Source organism: Saccostrea cucullata, unplaced genomic scaffold, assembly GCF_032062105.1.
Source record: "Saccostrea cucullata isolate Sc308-1 unplaced genomic scaffold, CSIRO_AGI_Scuc_v1 ctg7385, whole genome shotgun sequence".
Classification (NCBI taxonomy): Eukaryota; Metazoa; Mollusca; class Bivalvia; order Ostreida; family Ostreidae; genus Saccostrea; species Saccostrea cuccullata.
The window spans coordinates 8,569-33,501 of record NW_026927975.1 but is presented as its reverse complement, the minus strand read 5'-3'; the positions used below and the strand labels follow the sequence as shown (position 1 = coordinate 33,501).

The 24,933-nt window shown below is 34.9% G+C and overlaps 3 protein-coding genes across 3 annotated transcripts; 1 reads left to right on the top strand and 2 right to left on the bottom strand.

The window, feature by feature from the left end:
* Positions 1–576: 576 nt before the first annotated feature.
* LOC134276057 (uncharacterized) lies at positions 577–8,019 on the bottom strand (the record flags this gene model as incomplete). The annotated part of the gene is made up of 9 exons (XM_062758338.1): positions 7,854–8,019; positions 7,281–7,373; positions 6,911–7,009; positions 6,738–6,799; positions 6,351–6,450; positions 4,590–4,670; positions 3,795–3,913; positions 1,002–1,131; positions 577–750 (listed from the first exon to the last, which is right to left on the bottom strand). Coding segments are annotated over exons 1-9 (951 nt in total), but the record flags the coding sequence as incomplete, so codon positions are not given.
* On the bottom strand, positions 8,020–15,222 carry LOC134276058 (uncharacterized). The gene is made up of 9 exons (XM_062758340.1): positions 15,191–15,222; positions 14,980–15,062; positions 12,270–12,487; positions 11,955–12,054; positions 11,024–11,111; positions 10,746–10,863; positions 10,427–10,492; positions 8,236–8,296; positions 8,020–8,061 (listed from the first exon to the last, which is right to left on the bottom strand). The coding sequence occupies exons 2-9, from the start codon at positions 15,052–15,054 to the stop codon at positions 8,020–8,022; spliced, it is 768 nt and encodes a 255-aa protein (XP_062614324.1). The 5' UTR covers positions 15,055–15,062; positions 15,191–15,222.
* A 284-nt stretch (positions 15,223–15,506) lies between these two features.
* On the top strand, positions 15,507–24,086 carry LOC134276056 (membrane protein FAM174-like). Its single transcript, XM_062758337.1, has 2 exons — positions 15,507–15,913; positions 23,358–24,086. Exons 1-2 carry the CDS (start codon positions 15,591–15,593, stop codon positions 23,500–23,502), a joined length of 468 nt encoding a protein of 155 aa, XP_062614321.1. The 5' UTR covers positions 15,507–15,590; the 3' UTR covers positions 23,503–24,086.
* Positions 24,087–24,933: the final 847 nt, after the last annotated feature.

Here is a 24,933-nt window from a genome sequence, read left to right as displayed (position 1 = left end):
ATTTTGCTGGTTATTTTCGGTATGATAAAGCCAGTAGAGGACACTGTTCAGTTTACCTTTGTTTTATTTTTCTGGTTATCCTCGGTATGATAAAGCCAGTAGAGGACATTATTCAGTTTACCTTTGTTTTATTTTGCTGGTTGTCCTCGGTATGATAAAGCCAGTAGAGGACATTACTCAGTTTACCTTTGTTTTATTTTTCTGGTTGTCCTCGGTATGATAAAGCCAGTAGAGGACATTACTCAGTTTACCTTTGTTTTATTTTTCTGGTTATCCTCGGTATGATAAAGTCAGTAGAGGACATTATTCAGTTTACCTTTGTTTTATTTTGCTGGTTATCCTCGGTATGATAAAGCCAGTAGAGGACATTGTTCAGTTTACCTTTGTTTTATTTTGCTGGTTATTTTCGGTATGATAAAGCCAGTAGAGGACACTGTTCAGTTTACCTTTGTTTTATTTTCCTGGTTATCCTCGGTATGATAAAGTCAGTAGAGGACACTGTTCAGTTTACCTTTGTTTTATTTTGCTGGTTATCCTCGGTATGATAAAGTCAGTAGAGGACATTATTCAGTTTACCTTTGTTTTATTTTGCTGGTTATCCTCGGTATGATAAAGCCAGTAGAGGACACTATTCAGTCTGTCTGTATTTCTCAGGCCTTGAATCAGATAATGCCCGACTCTGTGTATTGCTTTTGTGTCAAAACTGATATCAGAGCACAGAACCAAGTCAGGGAAAAGTGGACACATTGGCTGAAATGAGAGAGTAATTCAGAATATTTTGATATAAGACTGCAATACTTGAAACAGCTTCATATTTCCTTATCTATCATACAGTAAAACAGATAGTGAATAATTACCAAAGTTAAATTTTTTTGCATTTATTTCACAATGTTTTGTTGTCCCCTAGCTTGCATGATATCAACAGCATGAACTTAATTACATTTATCGATAATTTATTTTAAACAGTGACAGGGAGGTAACTCTTACAGACAATCACATACCTCCATCTCGGGTATGGACTGGTACAGAAAACAGCTGTGAGGGGAGGACAGGAATTCCTGCAGGTAATTTCTTTTTGGGAGCTCAGCACGGCTGGTCATGTATCTCTCCAACAACAAATCAAACTGAGGACTATAAAAAGAGTCCCTTAGTCTATTATTATACACAAGAATCTAAATGGAAAAAATGTGTGTGCTTTGTAACACTTCAGGAGTATATTTTTTTCCCTATACTCCTAAATATACAACTTACCGGTACTAATAACTGTGAGTACCAATGAGGTGAATTTGCAATTTCACAAGACCACTCGCAAATTAAAATCAAAGCCTTTTTTAAAAATGATATTGTTTTAAATTTGTTTCTATAAAAGACTTTTTAAAAAGTTAAGGGGCCTAACTAAGTTCAAAACTATACAGTGTTAACCTTATTAAGGTGGCTCTATACATCGATGCAATATACTTTTGAAGACACTGTGTCACAAATTGAAATTTAAATGTTTTGTGAATTTATTAAGGAATCACTGTCTAGTTAATATAGTATGCTAGGGCATTAAATATCCTAGGTTTCCCACTATCGTTGATGTCCCTGGCATACTATACTAACTAGACAGTGATTCCTTATATTTCCATTGCATTGTGAAATAAAATTGTAGATTTAGAGTTTGAAAATGTAGACCTAATAGATTATCCATGAAAATCTTGTGCGGCTGTCTTTGTGTTTGACGTCAGTGGGCAAGGACTATTGAAATTGGCATGGGTTTGGCTTCCTTAGCGTCAGGCACAAAGACAGATGCACACGAGATTTACATGCATATTTGGCCTCCTAAGCCCTGAACTATCGATTTTCCTAATTTACATTCTGGTAGAATTACTAAGAAATCAACTCCCCAACTTTCAAAGAGTAATCACAGAGAAAAAAAAATTAAAAATGGAAATATTTTGTAATATTTCCATTTCTAATTTTTGTCTCTGTGATAACCTTTGAAAGTTAGCGGAGTTGATTTCTTGATAATTCTACCGGAATGTAAATTAGGCAGGTCGATAGGTCAGGAGCTAAGGAGGCCTAATATGCATGCAAATCTCATGCGCATCTGTCTCTGTGTCTGACGCTAAGGAGGCCAAAAATGCATGTAAATCTCGTGCGGCTGCCTTTGTGCTTAACGTCAGTGGCCGAGGACTATTGAAATTGGCATGGGAATTCTTGTGTAATTTAAATCTATGTCTACATTTCAAAAATCTAAATCTACAATTTTATTTCACAATGAAATGGAAATATAAGGAATCACTGTCTAGTTAGTATAGTATGCTAGGGACATCAACAATAGTGGAAAACATGGGATAATTTATGCATAACGGGCTTTGCTTCCAACTATCGTTGATGCCCTGGCATATTATACTAACTAGACAGTGATTCCCTAAAAGGGTGATTTGGTAAACTATTTTCATAGTCTAATGGTGAAAGTTAGTGTTGAATAATCGGGAAATTTTCATAATCGATAATCGGTCAAAATCAGAGAAGCTTAATCGATCAATCATCGACTTAATTGGTAATTCAAATTTCAAATACAAAATTCTATTTCTTTACATCATTTATCATTTATGGAACAAACTAAAAATAAAATTTTTTCAAGTTTATTCTAAAGACAACTTTTTTGTTGTATAAGTAACAAAGAAACAGAATTTTTTTTAAATATTTGCTTATAAAACTAATAATGTTTGTCATGACATCAGATTTTGCATTCCCTAATTGGAATAATCTTACTGTGTCTCGGTACAAGCCCTCACCACAGTTAGAATATCCCATATACTTGCAATGTAGAAAATTGGAGCGGATACGCTCCGACACGATTTTGAAGAATATAAAAGGATCTGCACTGGAAATAACTTCCAAATAAATCAAAACAATCTTTTTTTGAGATTGCTTATGCATTTTATCCCAAAATATAATCCATATAAAGATGAAAATCCAATTAATGTTCTCAACGTTTTTCTCTCGCTTCAAATTTACCTGCCATGTTTACATTCGGAACTCTCTAGATTGTCCGTAGTTAATGCACTGATTATATGATTTATTGCCCGTGTTTCTTTTGCTACATTATACAAATACACGGAACGAATTCTATCTTTAAACCGGGTCCGTAGGAAAATATCATTTTAACGATAGAATGTTCTATCTATGCATTCCCTGGATATGGGTAAATTTCTACTTGATTGTTGTTAACTTCGCCTTCGGACACCATTTTTGTTGACCTCCTTTGGTTTTACATGTATTGTAAATGTGTATGTATTAGTTTAGTTCAAATCATACAAGTTTATTTGGGTGAATTATTTGGGCGACAATCGATTATGAAAAATGTAATCGATAATCGGAATCAAACACCCAAAAACGATCGACAATTGATCATCGGCTACAATCGTTTCATCACTAGTGAAAGTATCTGGCATGTGAACTGATTGAACCCAACTTAAGGCTTTTGTTTAAATTTACTGAATTGTACTGTTTTAAAATGTTTAATATTCTAATTTCTTTTTAACCAAAATTGCAAACTTTAAGCTTACTTTTTATTCAATTTATGTCTCTCATAATCAACTAAAAATTCCTTATTGTTTTTAGTTCGAGAGTGATATCTCTGTCAAAATTTATCTAACCCTGACTAAATGTATTTTCTGGTAAAATACCTGCCTATGCAATTTCTATAGAGATCTCTACAAAATTCTTTGACACTTGTACATATTTCTTGCACTGACTAAAAGGGAAAATCTAAGACTTAATGGGGAGTAGAATATAATCTTTACCAGAGAGAGCTGAACTTGGAGTAGAGTGAAATGAGGAAACTGGCAAACTGGAGCATCCATGTACTGCAGACTGAATACCTCCATAGCTGGCGTCTGACAAACTCCGACAATTTTATGTTCTACAAAGGACACTCAACAATTACAACACTCCTTACAATATTTAGACATCTCTACTATCATCAAAATAATAAATTGAGAAGAACTCAAACATTTTTACTACATAAAAGGTGAAAATAATGAACTGTGATTTATCAAAAAAATAATAACGAATACAAATCTTTGATGAGGGTATAAAACATAAAGCCCTGGAGACTTCAGAAGTTAGGATCAGGTGACTAGGAGGAGTGAGCATCCCCTGTTGACAGTCACACCCGCCAAAAGTCGTAGTGATTTTAATTTGTTCAAACTATGACCACATTTAGGTCCAACCCTTAGAATATAAATCAAACAATTCTGCTTATTTAAATGAACTGAAGGGCCTTAGTTTCTCAGCTAAGCATTGTGGCCCACAAGCCTTATTATATCATATGTGATTATATAGTAATTTAAATATGTATGTATAATGTGGAAGTATTACTACATACCCATTTGATTTCAATAACTTTTTTTTGAATATTGGAATGTTAGTACTGTAAAAAATTTTAAGCATTTGAAATCTATTTTTACACATGTAGGTAGATGTGTATGGTGCTTATCTTACCTCTATTTGTGGAGGGAGATAGAGAACTGTGTGTATTTGATTCTTACCTCTGTGTTTGGAGGGAGGTCAGAGAATTGTGTGTCTTTGATTCTTACCTTAGTTTGTGGAAGGAGGTTAGAAAACTGGGACACTCGGATACAACTACAGGTACAGCAGAGAAAACAAATCTTGGGAACCTGAAATTCAATGAAACCATGCATCAGAGATATAATAATCAATGAAATACATGATACTCTGATAGACATGTTCTTAGAATGCCCAATTAAACTAGAGGAATCGTGAACAGTGAATATAATAGACGGGAGCCCCTAAAATTATAAAGAATGGCAGTGTCCTGTTCTGCTATGGGAAACCCAAATTGTTTCACATTAAATGTATAATAGGTGCATAATAGCACTATGGTCGGTAAACATTAAGTTGAGATAAGATAAAGATAGGTTTTCCTGTCAATTTCACACACACAATTTCACTACATCCTTTGTATTTTGACTGTGAACAAGGATAACATGGTGAATGCACACAGAACATTGAGGAAATGAAAAATGTAAAAGAACATTTCTGGGTTTGTGTGAGCTATAATCTGTACCTACATGGCCCATAGTTGCCAACTCACCCGATTTCGTCGGGTCACACCCGATTTTTCAACCCGTAACCGATTATTTTTTATGACCCGGCAGGTCATGCTTATCACCCGATTTTTGCCGAACAACCCGAAAATCTCCCGATTTCCGGATTTGGTTCGTAAATTAGGTTGCACTTTTAATTTCCAGTTACAACCCAAGCTTAGATCTACGTAAACAATCTTACAATGCCAATGGATTAATTATCAGTGCAGGTGTAAACAATTAACTGGGTGTTGTTTTGACAAATCAATGTTTGAAGTCAATTAAAATGGCTTCCGATAGAACTAGATCGTTATCAGGGCCAACAGGAACAAATTGAACCAAACACATGTCTCTGATTGAACCAAGAAAAAGAGAAACAATATTTATGTACATATCAAGGGATCTTGGAAAAAAAAAATTCATTCTAGATAAAATAAAGTGATCAAAGACAGTGTAGGCCTAACTTCACATTTAAAACATATTGTAGTGGTTAATTAATTAGGAGAGAGGAAAAATAACTTCAAAACTTAAATTGGTATACTTTCAAATTTAGCAGAAAGTTTGAGAAACTGAAAAGTTTTTTTTTTAAAAATGCACACTTACTTCAGGTCAATACTGAAATATGAAACCTTCAATTCTCATTTTTAACATGTAAATAAAATCAAATTATGTATGAATTTTTTGTCATAGTTTAATTAAATCCTTTTTCAATAAAAAAAAATTCCCAATACACAAATACTTTGTATATATATGTATAAAATTTAATCATGGTAAATATGTCGTGAATGTCGTTACGCGTTATGACCAGATTTTTTACTTTCCAAATCTGGTCATGACCAGATTTTTACATGCTGGAGGTTGGCAAGTATGACATGGCCTGTGATCACTTAGTCAGCAGGGCTCCCATCCCACTTCTGGGGACTGTAGCTGAAGCCTTAACATTTGGTAATTAGTGACTGTTTCACTGTTTGGGGGAAATTTGGGAAAATCAAAACAGCTTAATATTATATATCAAACTGTATGTTCTTTAATTTTGGAGAGAAAAATAACATTCAAAGGGGAAAAAGGGTATTTTTTATGAATTCAGAAAAAAAGAACACAAACAGAATCTATGATTTTTATCTATTTAGAATCTGTACCGAGTGTCATAGGACTTTACCTGTTTCAAAGGCCACCATACGACTGTTGTAATATAATATCTATGATTTTTATCTGTTTAAAATCTATAATTAAGTGTCGTATGACCATTACCTGTTTGGAGGCCACCATATGACTGTTGTACACTGTGACGTGGGAACCCAGATAAAAACTTCTGTGATAATGATGCTGTGATACACTGCTCACCAACACCCTGTGTGAACCAGTGTTTAAACTTTATATCAACATATTACACTGCTAAAAAAAAATTAGACTTTAACAGATTGAAAGCTAACAGATACAGCAATGGCATTAAGTTCCTGAATACTTCAATGAATAAATGGGACAAAGGGATGATTAAAAAAAAAAACCAATTTTTCTTTTCAAAATGGTGTTAATTCATAGCTTTGGAGTTCCCATGGAAATTGTCATTACTTTTTCATACAATAATGCATAATTCTGCATTTTTGAAGACCTGGTAGGAAGGGAGATAATACATACCAAACAGTTTTATCCAGTTGATACAACCCAAAGTTCTCCAAGTCCACATTAGTTATCTCCCCCTGAAATGATCAAACACTCTACAAAACACGTGGTATGATATGACACAAACTGACATTTCAATACAGAGACTTGATATAATAGTTAATACATAGTTACATTTTGATACCGACCTGATAGGAACAAAACTCTTGGTCCTCAGGCACTCTGGTCAAATCTTCTGGATTTAATAAAGAAATCTTCTCATCCTTGCAATTTTCACTCAACCATTTCTTTGAAAGTAATCTTTTAATGTTATACATGCATTCATAAATACTTTGTGTTAAACAAATAAATATGATGAAATGATCATCAAATGATCTAATCTACTTCTAAATTTGAGTAACATTGACACATTTAGACAAATTTATAAACACAATACATGTACTTTTTTTCCAAGTTCTGATCTAAAATGATTTGGAAAAATGTATGCATCTTGTTACCATGACTACAGAAAATTACTAAAATGAACTAGCACATATATTAATTGCATTGGGAACTTACAGAGAGAGAAATGACCTCAATATTTTCCACAGTAGGGGCAAGAAGATCAGATTTCTTCCAGGGAACCAGAACTTTTTTCTCTTGAGGTGTCCCCTGTAAAAAAAATGTTTTTTTACTTCAGGATTCAATGCTAAGAAATCATAAGAATAAAGTAAAAATGTCATCAGATTAGTTGTACACTGTATAGCATTAGTGAGAAGACCATGAGAGAACCCTGTGGTGTAACAAACTAACAGTATTACTGTCACTATGTATGCCATCATTAGGGGTGAAACAAATTGAGAGAGGTTTCATGTTTTGTTTCACTGAAAGTAGTACTGGTAATGAATATAGAATAAAACTCCAGGCAAATCTCAGTACACCTTTGATTGACCCTGGATAACGAATAATGCTGAAGGTCAAGGGGCTGATTAGTTTGTATGTTCAATGCATAGAATTGAGTTAGTTTTCCATCTTGTATTTCTTTACCCATCTCTGTCATGACTGTCATGGCTTCCCCTTGCCAGATATCAAATTTACTAACCAGGTATCATCCCGCACCCTGTCACTATAAAACTATGTAAGTAATATTACCTTATATAGAGTAGTAGGAAGTAGGCCCAGAAACAGGAACTCTTTCTGTGGGGTCAAAAGGTCATGCCAGTGTTGGTACTTCCTGTCCTGCATTCAAATCAATCATCAACATTATCAAATGATGAGGAGATAGATAAAGATCATTAATATGAAAATGTGTTGATTCTCAAATTTCAGAAATTGTGTTGCTCCCAGTGACAACATAATACTATAAATGTTTGCATAAGTAACTAAACAAAGCACAATAAATGAATTCATATACTTAAAACTTCACTTTACCATAGGCTGAAAATAAGAAAAGATGTTCACAGTATATATATATATATAATTTTTTTTCTTTATACAATATTTTTCATATTAAATGAAATAAATTATTAAGTACCTTAATAATAACGGTAATATTTTTCTGTAGTTTGATGCAAAATACTAGATCCTCTTTAATTCTAAAAACACAAGAGATGTTTATAAAACACTAATGCCACTCCCCCTGGACATACATGAACATGCATAGAAAATGAATAAAAACTGCAAATAATTGGAATTTTTCTTAGTCCAAGGGGCATAACTCTTGTCAAAAATTTCTCAATTGTACCCAAAACAAATTCTTATGATAAATCTGTATACCAAATTTCATTTCAGTAACTTCAGCCTCTGCAAAGAAAATGAACAGAAACTGCAAAGAATTGAAATTTTTCTAAGTCCAAGAGGCATAACTCTGTCAAAAATTTCTTGATTATACCCAAAACAGAACCTGACATTAATATTTTTATGGTGGACCAACAGAACGACAGACGAAATAACAGACAAAAAGCAGTAAAGCAATATGCCCTCTCTTCTTGAAAGGGGGACACAAAAATAAAGAGAAAGTAATTTTCAAAGAAGTCACTTAATAAAAAAATTATCAAATTTACACATGGAATCAAAATTTATTTTAATACAATTATCAATTTAAGATAGAAAAGATATCAAAGATAAATGGAGTAGTATACTGGGCAAAATAAGTTAGGGATCATATTTTTACACAAGAATAATATTTTCATAGCCATGAATTTATATGACAGCAAGGCTCAAGTAGTTTTAAAAACATGTCATTTACACTATTCGATACTTAAGTCACACGTGTTTAATGAGTTTTGGGACATATTGGTCAAGAAAGTATGTGACATTAAAAAAATAAGTGGAACAATGGAAGCATAGAAGTATCAAAGCGGGTTTTCTTTAGTGAACACAAGAAAATTTCAGTATATCTGACCAGAACTGATGATAAGACGCTATGAGGAGGCATGTGAGTATGGACGGACACTTCATGGCAGCAGGGATGCTGGAAGCTGGCAAAACGCAACGTCACGTTGCAGAAAGACTTTATCTTTTTCAAAGTGGAATTAACGGTTATGGAACCGATATTTACAGGCAGAAAATTGTCAAAAAAGGCTAAAATCGGGACCTCAAAGGTGTACGGCAGTCCGTGAGGATCGTTATTTGGCCAATTTTGCTGAGACGCACAGCTTCCAAAGTGCTCTTAAGCTTAATACTGGGCATCAGAGAGCAACGGGCAGGCGGATTTCTACTAAAACAGTTTGAAACAGACTTCAGGAAGCAAATCTCAAGGCTTGCCGACCAGCCGTACGTCCTGTATTAAAATTAGAGTGCCGCAGAAATCGACTACAGTGGGCAACAGAACACAAAAAATTGGCAATAACGTCATTGGTGTTCTGTTCTCTTCTCAGACGAGTCGCGATTTTGTTTTGACTTCCATGATGACAGAAGACTTGTTTGGATTGCAAATGGGGAAAGATATGCTGATTGTGTCATTTCTGAGCAATACAGAGTAAATGGAGGTTTGGTGATGATTTGGGCAGGCATAAGTATCGACTGCAAAACTGATCTGCACATTATTGAAGGCAACCTGACAGGTTTAAAATACCGAAATGATATTCTTCATCCTATTGTTAGACGTATTGCATGTACTCTGGGGGAGGATTTCATCTTAATGGATGATAATGCTCGACCTCATAGTGTCCGATGCGTAAACGAGTACATGGAAAGTGAAACAACTTAGCGTATGCACCCACCGTTTTTTAGACCTGAAGTTAATTGAACATGCCTGGAACATTCTTTAGCAACGCATTTCAGTTCGTCTTACACTTCCCCAAAATTGACGGGAGCTTCAGACAGCATTGCAGGAGGAATGGCAACAGATCCCTCAGGCTAGCCTTCGACGACTGATGGGCAGCATGGGTCTGAGTTGCAGGGCCTCGCGGGGAGGTCATACAAAATACTGGCAATCATTTTAGTGACGTTATTTGACTCTTCTGAAGAAAATCTCATTTTCAGGTCTACCCCCAACATGTCGAATTCTAAAGTGATGGTAATGAACAATTCGCAGCGCGTGTTCATACAAATTTATCACATCCAATGTTTAATTTTCACTTTTTAAATATAAAATATGATACTAAAATTTAAACTGCATTCTGTTTTTTATGATACAGTATTTGTAAAACATATTTAATTTGATGATCCTTAACTTTTTTTGTCCAGTATATTTGTCTGAACTCTTGTTAATAAAGAATTACTTGATAATCTCACTGAGACAGCTGACTTCTCCAACTATATTTAAACAGCCTGGTTTTAATTGATCTCTGCAATTAAAAATAAAAGAGTAAAACTACAATTAATGTACACATAAAAATAAAATGTTGGCTTGTTTTGCAGTGCTGCTTGTTTACTACGTTAAACTTTGTTGCCTTGCATGGTCATCAATTTTGATGAAACAATATTCCACAAGACATTGAACTACCCTGACATAACTTAGATTTTGATATATTACCCCGTATATTCATAGCATCGACAAATCAGATTCTTATTCAGAATTGGTCAAACAAATGTTAATACTTGTTTTCCAATATGACTTCCACGTCAGTTGTTGATAATACATGTACTTTGATTTCTTTCTTTTTCCTGTCCACATTTTCCTCTTTGATAAAGTTCCTGACTTCAATGTAATTTGTACCTACAAGAGCATGTTTATGTGAAAATATCTAAGGATTAAAAATCAAAAATTCACGTTATGGATGAAACTATCTAAGGAATAAAATGAAAATATCTTAAAAGATCAAACGAGACAAATTCAAGCTACGGATTATGAATGTAATAAAACAAAGCCTATGAACCTTGATCTTCTCTGACCAGTCTCCATGACGACAAAATACACCATAAACTTTGGGCATATATCAACTTCCTTCTAGTGAAATCTGTAAACTGATAACAAAGTACAATATTTAACTTGTGAACTAAAAACAAAGTATAATATTTAAAGTATCTACAAGACAAATATTGATAAAGAAATAGGTTCACTTTAACTCTTTACAACTTACTGAACCGTTATGCAACAAACACTTAATGTTCACGTCATAGAAATAGAAATTTACCATTTCCCCGCAAGCACCTTATAGCGTGGTACACATTTCTCTTAATGTTAAGAGTAAAAAATATTATGACGAAATATTTTAATATAAATAAAACTTCTCTTATTTTATGAGATTTTTGAGGGCATAAAATAGATGGAAATTGGCATTAAATTTAAGATTAAATGAACTTTTTAATATGAGTGAAAATGCGTGATTATGGGGAAACGGTATATGCGTGATTTTGCGTCAGAAATAGGAAATAGTATATGCGTTAAAATGTGTGACTGCGGGGAAGGGGGTTAAATATGCATTCAATTTATTTAATTATAATCCTATGTCTAAATTTTAGTTTACATGTAAGCAGACTTGTTCAAAATCGCATTAGTTTAAACATGTTAAAAAAGTTTATTCTGAGAATCTTTGAATAGCAAAAAAGGAAATGATACAGAAAATATTCTAATAAAATAAACACAACAGCAGGGCAACTACAGAGTAGGCTTAGTTGTAGTTTTGTGCAGACTAAAAAATATTATTTGTCTATTGTTTCAAGTTATTGTGGTAGTGACAACAAAATTTGTAACTGTATTTGACATTGTTTCTTTTTATTTAGGTTGACTGTGTTATATGTGGTTTGTCATAGTAATACCTGACAGGGAATAGATCCTGTGTTATATGTGGTCTGTCATAGTAATACCTGACAGGGAATAGATCCTGTGTTATCCTCCAGGTGAATGACAGCTAGTCGGTCCTTTTGACTCACAGGTGTAAAAACAAATCTCCCAGATAAAATCTTCCTAAAATCAGAAGTCATCAAGATTTAAGGGCGGGACAAGAACTTCATGAGCATGATGATTACTGGATTTTATATAATTACTTAGTTGCCTTGTTAAAAATCAAGTCACATTTTTTTATGCTAGTATAAAAAATTGTCAACTCACAATTATGATAATCTAACTGGCATGTTTGCAACATACAGCAAATTTTGAACCCTGAGACCTTTGGTCAATACCTATCTAGCTCTCTGACAGTTTTACTGGTAGCTGTGCAGTCCACGGTGAGATTTCTGGGACTGTCCAGTAGCTCTCTGACAGTGACAATGCTGTAGTCCAGAATGTTGGTCTTTACTACTCGCTTTATCCCAGACAAGAACTGATGATACTGATCTGAAGTACGTCTACCTCTTGTGATGAGGAAAGTCTGATATAGGGATCCCAACCAAAACTCCTCCTGAAAAAAATTAAATAAAAAGATATAATGGTATCACATTATCACAATTAATACATGTAACAGCATTTGTTTATGATACAGAATCAAATTTACCTGTAAAAACAGATGGCCTGATGATAACATGATAGACTGTATATAAACTAATTATAATTCAAGTGAACAAGGGGAAGAATGTTTTCCAAAGACCTTTTCTTAATTCTAAAGTAAACAATCTAAAAGTTGTATTCACCTCAGAGTCAATAACTGTACATTATTGGATTAGATCGGGTCTTCTTTAAGCCATAGGGAGTTGTGCAATAAACATGATAAAACACAATTGCAAAACATGCAAAAGCTGAAAGATTTATTGAGATATTGTGTGGAAACAAAACTTTTAAAACAGACAGATTTTTTTTTAATTTATGACCTTGACTTTTGGACCTCAAATCCAATAGTGATCTTCCTTAGGCCATGTAGAGTTATTGTGCAAAATTTCATTGCAAAAGATCAAGGGCTTCTCGAGATGTAATCACATGGAATTGAAAGCGTTACACGCAGACAGAACTACAGACAGACCGAAATTAATATCCCTCACTTTCAGCTGGGGACAATAAATTATTTATCTGTTTATTGTCCACAAAAAAGTGGTATTTCTCTATTTATTTTTCCATGTTCATCCAAGATTACTTTGACTTTTACACCAGGCCTGATTTTATATTGTGGCATTTGCAATGGACAAGCAGTGTAAGAGTTAGCTGCAGATCTGTAGCTATCCGAAAAAATATATATTGATAGACTGGATAGCTACAGTGCCACCCATTGAAAAAACTGTATATTTATTGCGCACAAAAAGTGCGCTCGGTTTTCAATTTATTTATCCATGTTCCTAAAACTGTAATCTCAAAATATTACTAACCGTGTGTTCCTAACATATTCTTTTACTCTTTCCACAACAAAACATTCGTCATAATTGTTTTTAATAGTCCTCCTGGCCCTGATATTGTAATCATCGAACATTTCCATAATATATACTGCAATTTTGGTTTCAAAGATAATTCGGTCCAATATGCTTCGTTCAGATGTCATCTACGAATGTACTTGATAAAGGAGAGAGAAACTTTTTAAAATCTTCCCTCTTTTGCAATTGAGGTATGAATTTGGAAGAGATAATCAAGAACTGAGCGCACTTTTTTGTGCGCAATAAATATACAGTTTTTTCAACGGGTGGCACTGTAGCTATCCGGTCTATCAATATTTATTTTTTCGGATAGCAACAGATCTGCAGCTATGTAAGAGTCAGAAGAATCACGGATTACTGTCTAGTCATCCATCCCATTTTTTTTCTGATGAGCGAGTTCTAAATCTGCAGCATTATATCATCGTCGCCCGCTGCTTAGAGCGTCTGCTCTCGCGTTTTGAAGTAAGGAGTCAATCCTTATGTCGCAAGTATGAATCCCATCATGGGATGTGGAGACCGGTCCTTTGGATGAGACTGCATAAACCGAGGTCGCAGTAGATGCTGGCACGAAAAAAATCCCTCCTTGCTCAATGGCAGAGTTGTGGAAAACTGTCGGTCATGCCGGCAAAACCAGCTTAAAATTCGCATGACCGGTAAAAATGCTATCAATGTCGGTCCAAATGACCGGCCCCTTTTTTGGTTAAAAGTTTTTTTTTTGTTTTGTGCATTTCCCATCTTAATTATTGTATCTTATATGCGATTATGTAATACCTTTTCTTTAAACGAGATCAAAGCTATAAATGAAAACAAAACTAGCATTGTTCTCGTGACCTTTCAAATGCACAACTGCCAAGGGGCCGAGTTAGGTAGAAAACATATTCAAGAAAAACTTCAGATAAAGACGGGCTACATATGAAAAATTTCAACAGAAAGAATTCAAGCACAGGTGGAGAAGGCACTTATTAAACCTTGTATTTCCGACTGTCCCGGATTTTCGTTTTTTTTCTCCTTTCGTGTTGATATATTTATTATCAGATTATCGATGCAAAGAATTCTAGGTTAATATAATTCCAAAATGTATAAATGTTTTTAAAAATTGCTTTGACTGTGCTGAATTAGCATTGTCACCTGCCAAAAAACGATGGTATAATTGTATCGATCTAGTATTGTTATGAATGGAAAATTAAAAGAAAACTGACAAGTACTTGGAAATGGAGACTGAATTTTGTTTTATTAACAGCATGATTTATTAAATAGATGTGATATAAAATGAAAAAATGTTTCCATTTTGCAACTTTCTATTTTGGACCGACAAAAATCACTTCGGACCGGCTTATTTTGTTTTCTTACCGGTCCGAATGACCGGCTATCTGAAAAAGTTTTCCACAACTCTGCAATGGCCCCGAGTGCCCAGTATAGGACAAAATTTGCAGCTCTCCACCGGCAAGAGGTGGCGTCTCCATATGACTGTGAGTGAAAAATTCTCTCGAGGGACGTTAAACAATGTACAATCATTAAGAATTTCCAGCAGTCTGGCTATACTCTCTTTTCCTACCTGATCAGTCTTGCTGAGCTGTAGCAAATCCACTGCAGGTTTAAGAAATTCTTCCTTCTCCCTACTGTCAACCATTGCTGTACCTATGGAAAAACATCCACAGACCACATATGTATCATCTCAACCCAGCTGCTTACATTATCAAAGAAGTAACGAAGTGATAAATCTAATGCAGTTTTTTTAAAATGTCCTTGTCATTTATGTGACACACCTAACAATTTTATGGTGACTGACTACAAGTTTTATACTCCATAATAAGAAATCACTGAGAATTAGAGAATATTGTTTTTCAATTTTTGCGCCAAAATGTCCAATTTAGACAAACCAGCCGATTTATAGTCGTAAAAAATGAATTGTATATATGTTGAATATTTTAATTATGTGGGTTGCAAAATATTATAACATATTATAAATAAATTTATTTTCTTCTACAAACCCTCTAAAGAAGGCTTAAATTTTTCAAAATATAATTCAACATTTTTGCACGACTCAAGCATTGTACAAGTTAATGCCTACTCGTCATATCACTTCCGTCGAATCTTGTGATGTGTCGAAAAAATGTTGTTATTCATGTTGGAGTGATATTTACGCCTTGACTCACGTGTCAAATCATGAAATTACAGTGTTCAGTCAACATGACATCAAAAATTATTTACATTTCCCTCATTATTGTAATTTTGACAGTTATTCCTTGTGACAGTGCGGATAAAGCCACGGATGAAAGCACTGCATCTCCAAAAAGCAGTACATCGACATTAAGCACGACTACACCGAAACCAGGTGCCAATGAAACAGGAAAGAATGGAACAGAAAATGTGGGAGATGGTACCTTTTTTAACTTTAAAGAAAATAAAGGGATGTTGATGAGGGCATTTTATGTGTTGATAGGCCTCACTGCCATTGTGGTGGTATACTTCGGAGTTAGAGCCTGGAGGTATGTTCACTTATCAGCTCATGTTAGTGTGATTCTTACTTAAGTTCTTCAGCAATCAGGTGTAATGATTGCAAAGTGTTTATGTGCGCAAGTGCTTATAAGGATATATTGATCGTTTGTTGTTTAACGACCCTCTTGAGAATTTTTCACTCATGGAGATGCCACCACTTGCTGGTGGAGAGCTGCAAATTTTGTCCTTTGCTCAGCACTGAGAGCCATTGATCAATGAGCAGAGTTCTTGAAATCTTTTTTCCACTGTAAGTCATTTGGACTGACTGCCACAGGAAGTTTGTCGGTCCAGACAGATTTTTATCAGTCCAACAAAATAATTAAAAATAATTAAACATAATTTAAAGAAGATTAAAACTGTATTTGAATTTTATTGTCTTTACATTTCGCACCCTCTGTCATATACACACTGCATACTAACTTCATGCGAATTTGATTATCGTATAACACAGGGTTCGAAATTAACTCATGTCCGTAAGTCCGAGACTAGTAAAAATTGTGTCGGACTAGCAGACTTTGTAAGGTACTAGTCCGTACGGACTAGTGCAAATCCGGATATAAGTCTTGAATCGGTTCATATTTTATTAATTTTATTTCCAAGTCTCTTAGATGTTTGAAAATAAACAAGAAACGCAACCGCGATAAAGCGTTTTCTACATTGTGATCAATAGACAAAGACGTGACCATGAGGAGTTTCAGAAAGTTGAAAACCCTCTATCTTTCACCACATGCTTTCAACTGATGTGTGGACACATATTTCATTGAATTAATTCATAAAATTTTAAGATCTGTATTATTCTTTTTACATACGGATAGAATGCACTTTACCGGTACAGCCGCCATTTTGATTCTAGATCCGCGCGTGAGAGTGTGCGGCGTAAAAACTTAGCAACGTATCAACTATGATGGGCGACGCCATTTTGTTGTGTAAGAAAAATTTTGTGTAAGAAACTCTCGAAGCGAGAAAAAAAGATATCTAAATGGGTTTTCGCTTTTTTAAGCAGGGGTGTGGGGGCGGCAGCCCCCAATACGTAAAAATAAATAAAACAAACTTACCTTAGTCGTTAGATAAATCTGCGTTAAGACTCGGGGCCATACGTACGTGTCACTATACATGTAGAACCATTGTGTCTTTTTTTGATGAGTTGTAAATACGTTTTTATGGGTGATGGAGATAAACGTCAATTTTTAATTATAGCTACTATCCTAGTGCATTCTTGTTTTAGTAGAGATTTCTTAACTGCATTCCATGTAGTCCTCAATGATTGTAAAGTATCCAGTGTTTTGCAAATTGAAATAGATAAATTTTAGTTCATAAATCCAGGATTTACTGCAGCTCTGTTTCCAGAAATCTAAGATGTGTCTCTTACATTTCATTTTTCTTATACTGTCGAGTGCCGATTGCTGTTTCTCGAAACAAGACCGTCCTCATTGCATGTTTACAAGTTTTGCCCCTCCACTTATTCAACATTTCCATAAACTAAGGATCACATTTATCGCTAAAATTTCCAAAAATTCTAGAATGTTGCAGACAGTCAATTAAAAATATCCATTCATAGAAAACACAACACAAATCATCTTAAATAAGGTGCATGATGAATCACTGTTTACAATCAAATAGAGTGGAAGTCAAACTTTCTATTCCACGTCACCTACCCTGACCAATCACAGCACTGAAATAAGTCACGTGCTTAACAACGTCACGACTTTGGAATGTGGCCGACAAAATGAAAGCCAAAGGTTTGTTTTGAAAGTGCTTTTAGTTTTAATTAATAACTTCGTTAATTAAACAAAGTTTATTAACATGAAAAATGAAGAGGAATTCAAAAAATAGGCAATTTTTGCATTTTATTGCCTTTTTAGCGAAATCATCACGCTTACGCGTGACTCTCTTATAGAGAAAGAGCACGTGCTATTTCCATGTTATTTGGACGTACCGGTAAAGTGCAGTTGTCCCTAACATACTATAGGACGGACTAGTGGAATTAGTTTGCGGACTAGTGGAAGCTAGAAGTCACTAGTCCGTACGGACTAGTGCTAAAAAAAGTTAATTTCGAACCCTGTAACAAATTTCGTTGAATTCTTGTGGGAGGTCAATTTTCATCATAAGTTTTTAATCTAGTTCGATTTTTCTCACCTGGCTAATACCTTATCGCCATCAAAAACTTGTTAAAACAGTTAATCAATCATAGTTTGGTACTTCATGGAGGAAGCCATTACGAGATACTGAAAAGCGTTTAACAGATTGTGATCGGTCGGTTATAGGGAATTCGTACGAAATTTAGTCGGATTTTTGCAAGTTGCTTTCTCAACATCTACCTGTCATTTGGACTCAGACTGACACAGAACGTAAAGTGATCGGTCTTACTGTCTTGGTTGTTTTTTTCGGTCTTGCCGACAGGACCGAAAGATTTCAAGAACTCTGAGTGAGGGATCTTTTACATGCCAGCATCTAGTGCAACACGGGACACAGTTTATAATGTCTCATCCCAAGGTCCAGACTGTAATGATATGTACATGCAATCCGTTTTTATCCCATTCCGTTTATATCAGTTTGTTAATGTTTAGTCTAAAAATGTAACTCTGGGGCAGAATAAAAAAAGCATGCAGCACGACATGTCTTGAGTTTGACTAATAGAAACATTACATGGTGTCAGAAGGAAAAGAAATGGAACACATTCATCCTCCACCAGAGTTAGACTTCTCTACTACAGACGGAAATTTACCGGAGAGATGGAGAAAGTGGGAACAAACGATGAAATTGTACCTGAACATTGCCATGCATGAGAGAAACGAAAAAGATAAGTGTAGTGCTTTTCTCTATATCATTGGTCAAGAAGGCAGAGAAATATTTAACACTATGACAATACCAGATGAAGATATTGATAAGATTGATACACTGTTTACGAAGTTCAAAGACTACTGTGCTCCTAGAGAAAATATTACAGTTTGGAGACATAGGTTTCACACCAGAGTTCAAGGTAAAATAGAGACCATTGACCAATATGTCACAGACTTGAAAATAATTTCCAAAAACTGTAAATTTGGTGCATTGGAAGATGAAATGCTAAGAGACAGAATTGTATGTGGAGTTTATTCAGAGAAAGTCAAAGAAAGATTACTCAGAGACAATGAACTCACATTACAGAAAGCTTTAAGTATGTGTCGTGCTAATGAAGAGTCACAGAATAGATTAAAGGATCTACAACATGAGGAACATGTGGATGCTGTGAAATATAAACAGTCTGTCAAAGCGTCAGTAGGAAACACATTTTCGTCAACCCAGAAATATATGAAGGGAAATGTGTATCAACCCAAGAAGCAAAGTGTGTCAAGTAAACCTATCAACACAAAATCCTTTACATGTGGAAAATGTGGAAGCCAGCATGAGAAAAGAAAATGTCCGGCATTCGGGAAAAAATGTAACAGATGTCACAAGTTAGGACATTTTGCATCAAAGTGCAGGACTAAGTCTATTCATTCCAATGAACTAGAAACAGATGAAATGACAAACAGCTGCGAGACAAGTGAGAAGTTCTTTATTGGTGCTATTTCAAGTGGAAACAGTCAAGATGAAATCTACTCAAGTTTGGAAATAAACAACATTCCTATCAAGTTCAAGTTGGACACAGGCTCTCAAGTGAATATCATCACAGAGAAAATCTTCAAGAAACTAAACAGCACACTCACCAAAACTAATGTGAAACTTACGAGTTACTCAGGTGATTGCAGGAAAGTGTTATTCCATACAAAGATCAACAACTTGAATGTTACGTTACACACGCAAATCAACCATCAGTATTAGGATATAAGAGTTGTTGTGAACTAGGGCTGATCAAAGTGACACTAGCTACAGAAAAACTACAGAGTGATTTTTCACCTATTGAGGAATTTCCAAGTGTTTTCACAGGATTAGGATGCTTGAAGGAACCATACACCATCCGTGTTGACAGTAGCGTACCACCTGTTGTTCATAGTCCTAGACAAATACCAGTAGCATTCCGTGAGGAACTCAAGAAAACTCTAGATGATATGGAAGCCAAGGAAGTGATCTAGAAAGTTGACCAACCAACTGATTGGGTTAATTCTCTTGTGATCACTGAAAAATCAAAAACAGGAAAATTACGCATATGTCTGGATCCTCGTTTCTTGAATGAAGCCATCAGACGTGAACATTTTCAGTTACCTACCATTGAGGACATCACAACCAGATTATCCGGAGCCACAATTTTCAGCAAACTTGATGCAAATAGTGGATACTGGCAAATACCACTAGATGAGGCCAGTCAACTTCTTACAACATTTCATACACCATATGGACGATACTGTTTCAGACGCATGCCTTTTGGCATAAAGAGTGCACAGGAAGTTTTTCAGAAGAGGATTGCTCAACATTTTGACAGTATTGAAGGTGTTGAAGTGGACATAGACGACATACTTGTGTGGGGGAGAAATAAAGAGGAACACAACAGACGACTAAAAGCCGTACTACAGAAATGCATGGAAATTAACCTTACCCTAAATAAGGACAAATGTCAGTTCAACAAGACAGAGATTGTTTACATAGGACATGTGATCTCCAAGGAAGGAGTAAAACCTGACCGAGAGAAAGTCGAAGCAATTATCAACATGCCACCGCCAACGGATAAGAAAGGAGTCGAGCGTCTGCTAGGAACTGTGAATTATCTTGCCAAATTCATTCCAAACATGTCAGTCATAAATGAACCAATCAGAAGCTTACTCAGAAGTGAAAATATGTTTATCTGGGAGAAACCACAGGAGGATGCGTTCAAGGCTATCAAGGAAATTTTGTCCAAGGAACCAGTTCTTACTTTTTTCAATGTGAAAAAACCTATATGTGTTAGTGTGGATGCTTCAAAATGTGGACTAGGTGCAGTGCTTATACAGGACAAAAAACCAGTTGCTTATGCGTCTAGAGCGTTAACAGAGACTGAAAAACGTTATGCTCAGATAGAAAAAGAACTGTTAGCTGTTACTTTTGGTCTAGAAAGATTCCACCAGTATACTTATGGAGTAAACATTGTTGTTGAAAATGACCACAAGCCGCTGGAGAACATTCTCAAGAAGTCACTGGTTCAAGCTCCACCGAGGCTACAAAGACTACTACTTCGCCTACAGAAATATTGCTTTGAATTCAAATACACTCCGGGAAAAGATTTGATAATAGCTGACACGCTGTCTCGTGCTCATCTACCTACAGTGAAAAAACAGAAAGATGAGATAGATGATGAAATTGAAGCTTATGTGTTTTCATCATATTGAAAATGGTTGGCCAGAATACAGGAATCAGCTGTCCAAACCATTACAAGAATTTTGGAGGATGAAATCTGAGTTAACATCTGTGGATGGAATTGTTATGATTAACGAAAGAATCGTCATTCCAGAAGTTCTACAACCAGAAATCCTTAGATACCTTCATGTAGGACACTTCGGTATTGAAAAAACAAAAGCTCGTGCAAGGACTGTAGTTTATTGGATCGGAATGAATGCAGACATTGCCTCAATGATATCCAAATGCAACACATGCATGGATTTCAGAAAGAAGAATACAAAAGAAACATTAAGACCAACACCCATACCAAATGGACCATGGCAGCTTGTAGGAACTGATCTATTCACACTTAACAATGAAGACTATTTGGTTATCGTGGATTACTACTCCAAATTCTTTGAGATCGCTAAACTTGAAAATACTAGGAGTAAAACTGTCATCATTCATATGAAATCTGCATTTGCCCGTCATGGCATACCATTTAAAGTAATCAGCGACAATGGACCGCAATATACATCCAGAGAATTCAAGGATTTCGCAAACAAATGGGCATTCAAGCACATAACATCAAGCCCATACTATCCACAAGGGAATGGTTTAGCGGAAAAAACTGTCCAAACAGCAAAACGTATGTTGGAAAAAGCCAGAGTCGATGGACGGGATCCTTACATAAATCTACTAGAATACAGGAACACGCTGTCAGATGTTGATTCACCAGCGCAGCTACTAATGAGCAGACAACTCAAATCTATTCTACCCATAACCAAAGAACAACTCAGACCTAAAGTCATTCCAGCAGAGAAAACTTATGAAAAAAGAAGAAACTCACAGGATCAACAGAAGAAGTATTTCAACAGTGGACAGAAAGATCTTCCGTATTTGAAACCGGGAAATACAGTTCGATTCCAACACAGAGGACATTGGATGCCAGGATACGTGAAAGATAAAGTTCATGATCGATCGTACAATGTAGAAAACTTAAATGGTGATAAATTTCGTCGAAATCGCAGAGACATCATCAAATCAGAGGAAACGAGTTTTCGAAAAGCTATCTCAGAACATGATGACCTAGATGACTTCAGTGAGACAGTGCAGCCAGTATTCGAGAAAAGTGTGCCAGAACAATCATTAGAGCCAAATCAGCCGATACGAGCAGAAACGTATAAAACACGATCCGGACGTGAGGTCAGACGACCTAAAAGATTCCAGGATTATGTGTGATATGATTATGTGAGGGGCATAATAATCCCCAAGTGATGTAATTGTGTGAGGGGCATAATAATCCCCAATGTTATAAAATTTGAGAACTTACCGGTATATTGAAAGATGAATTCATGATTGACTGTATATATTATGTAAATATGTTATACTCTATATCTCTAACTTTCAGTAAATTATGAATTTGAAATTTTCTATCTAAATTAACAGTAAAAGTTTATTTTGTACATTTTATCTTTAAAAGGGGAAAGATGTAATGATATGTACATGCAATCCGTTTTTATCCGATTCCGTTTATATCAGTTTGTTAATGTTTAGTCTAAAAATGTAACTCTGGGGCAGAATAAAAAAAGCATGCAGCACGACATGTCTTGAGTTTGACTAATAGAAACATTACACAGACTCCTCATCCCACGGTGGAATTTGAACCCATGACACAAGGATCAACTCCTTACTCCACAAATTTGGAGCAGACACATTAACCATAGTACTGTATGTAAAGAAGGATTGAGTAAACATACATTGAAAATTCATAAATACATATGAATAAAAATATATGGCTGGACAGGGAATCGAACCCTGGACCCCTGTATTTCTAGTCAGGTACTCTAACCACTGAGCTATCCAGGCCCATGTCCTCAGTCCACCTAAATTCCTACGTGTGCATGTATTGAGATCACCTCAATTGTCTGTGGTTTTAATCATCTGTTACTGCATTATTAAACATGAAAATTTTATTTTGCATTTTTTTATATCAGAATTCTTAATTAAACGTATTGCTTGTCTGTAATTGTATTAATTGAAATTTAAAAAATCAGTGTTCTGGTGATGTGGGTTTTATTTTTTTTCTTTCACAATAACTATAAGTACTTCAAATTTTTGTGAATAATGAAATATTTATTACTCAAGTTTGATTTTTGACAGAGTGAGAAGAAAGAGGAACAAGTCAAAGAAGTATGGATTGATCACGGGACGTGGGGCAGACTACGAGATGGCGCCACTCGACGCAGATGACGACGACGATGATGAAGATACTACTGTGTTTGAAATGAACAGACGGAAAAAATGAATCTCTTTTATCTGAGGTGAAATAGAACAAAATACAAACATAAAGTTATGTCCTTCACACTTTAATATTTCTATATGCATTCTCAGCAAAAGAATTGAAAGAACTGGGAGTTATATTAAAAATTGTGTTTGCAAGTGTACGTCAGATGAAGCATAGGTACTTTTGATTGTGCAAATAAACAGATTAAATAGTTGCTTGTTATATATACTTTAGCTGCAAAAAGTGTTTAATCATATTTTATGTTCTCAATTCAGATACTGGGATATCTTAGAATTGATAAGATCTTACGAGCAAATGGTTTAATAATACTTGAGCTACTCAAGCAAAGCAGAGAAGTAGATTTTTTAGAGAAGCTTTAAATATTTTGATAAAAGTACATGCAGTACACATTATGGATATAAATCAGTTGACTTTCACTTAATGAGGAAGTTTATATGTATGTAAATGTACACATGGAAGATATGCTTGAAATTCTAGAATGATAAATCACTTTTGTTATTAAGAGTATGATGGAAAAGTCAATCATACTTTTAATTCTAATGATTGATTTTGGGAACTAATTGTTTTTTCTATACAAGGTACCGTATATACTCGCCTATAAGTCGGATTTTTGGGAGTTAATTTCTAGTCCAAATTCTATGTCTGACTTATAGGCGAGCTATAAAATTAATGGTATTATATGAGGTCAGTCCCTCTGATGTATAAACTTATTAAATACAACCGACTTATAGGCAGACCGACTTATAGGCGAGTATATACGGTACTCTATGTAAAATCTTGGAGATTCACTTTTCACTTTGTGCATTTTTTTTTCTTTATTTGTAACTACATGATCAGCATCAATTTCATGAAGAAAGCATAATTCAGTTTGTTGTGTTGTAAGCTTGTGATAAAAGCAATGGTGTATAATTGAAAATTATTGTGACATTTTTTTTTATTGCTAATGTTATTAAAAATTAAGGTGCTGGTTATATTAAAGAATAACAAACTGTATTACATAATATTGTACAGACAATTATTTAATTATCTGAGTGTGTAAGAGTCATGTGTTGATGATAATACTCTGAAGTGACTTTTTTTACAAGAAGGTACTCTATAACCCTGTCTTTAAGTGTGTCTTTCTGTTAAGGAAATCCATTCCATTTTTGGAAGATTTTTTTTTTGTATTTTGTTGTAAATATGTATATATCTGAACATCTTGAAACAAATCAAATGAATTTTAATTTTTTTTGTACCCGGAAAGTCCAGAATTTTGCTTAAAGAAATGTTAAGTAATAATGTTTTGTTTTTCTTAGAGGAAATATTTTTAGCTTACCTGAACCCAGGGCTCAAGTAAGCTTTTTCTGATTGAAGAGAGTTCAATGTCTGTTTGTTATATGTGGTTTGGGAAGTTTTCACAATTTTAAACCACTCAGCCAGTGTCAACCAAAC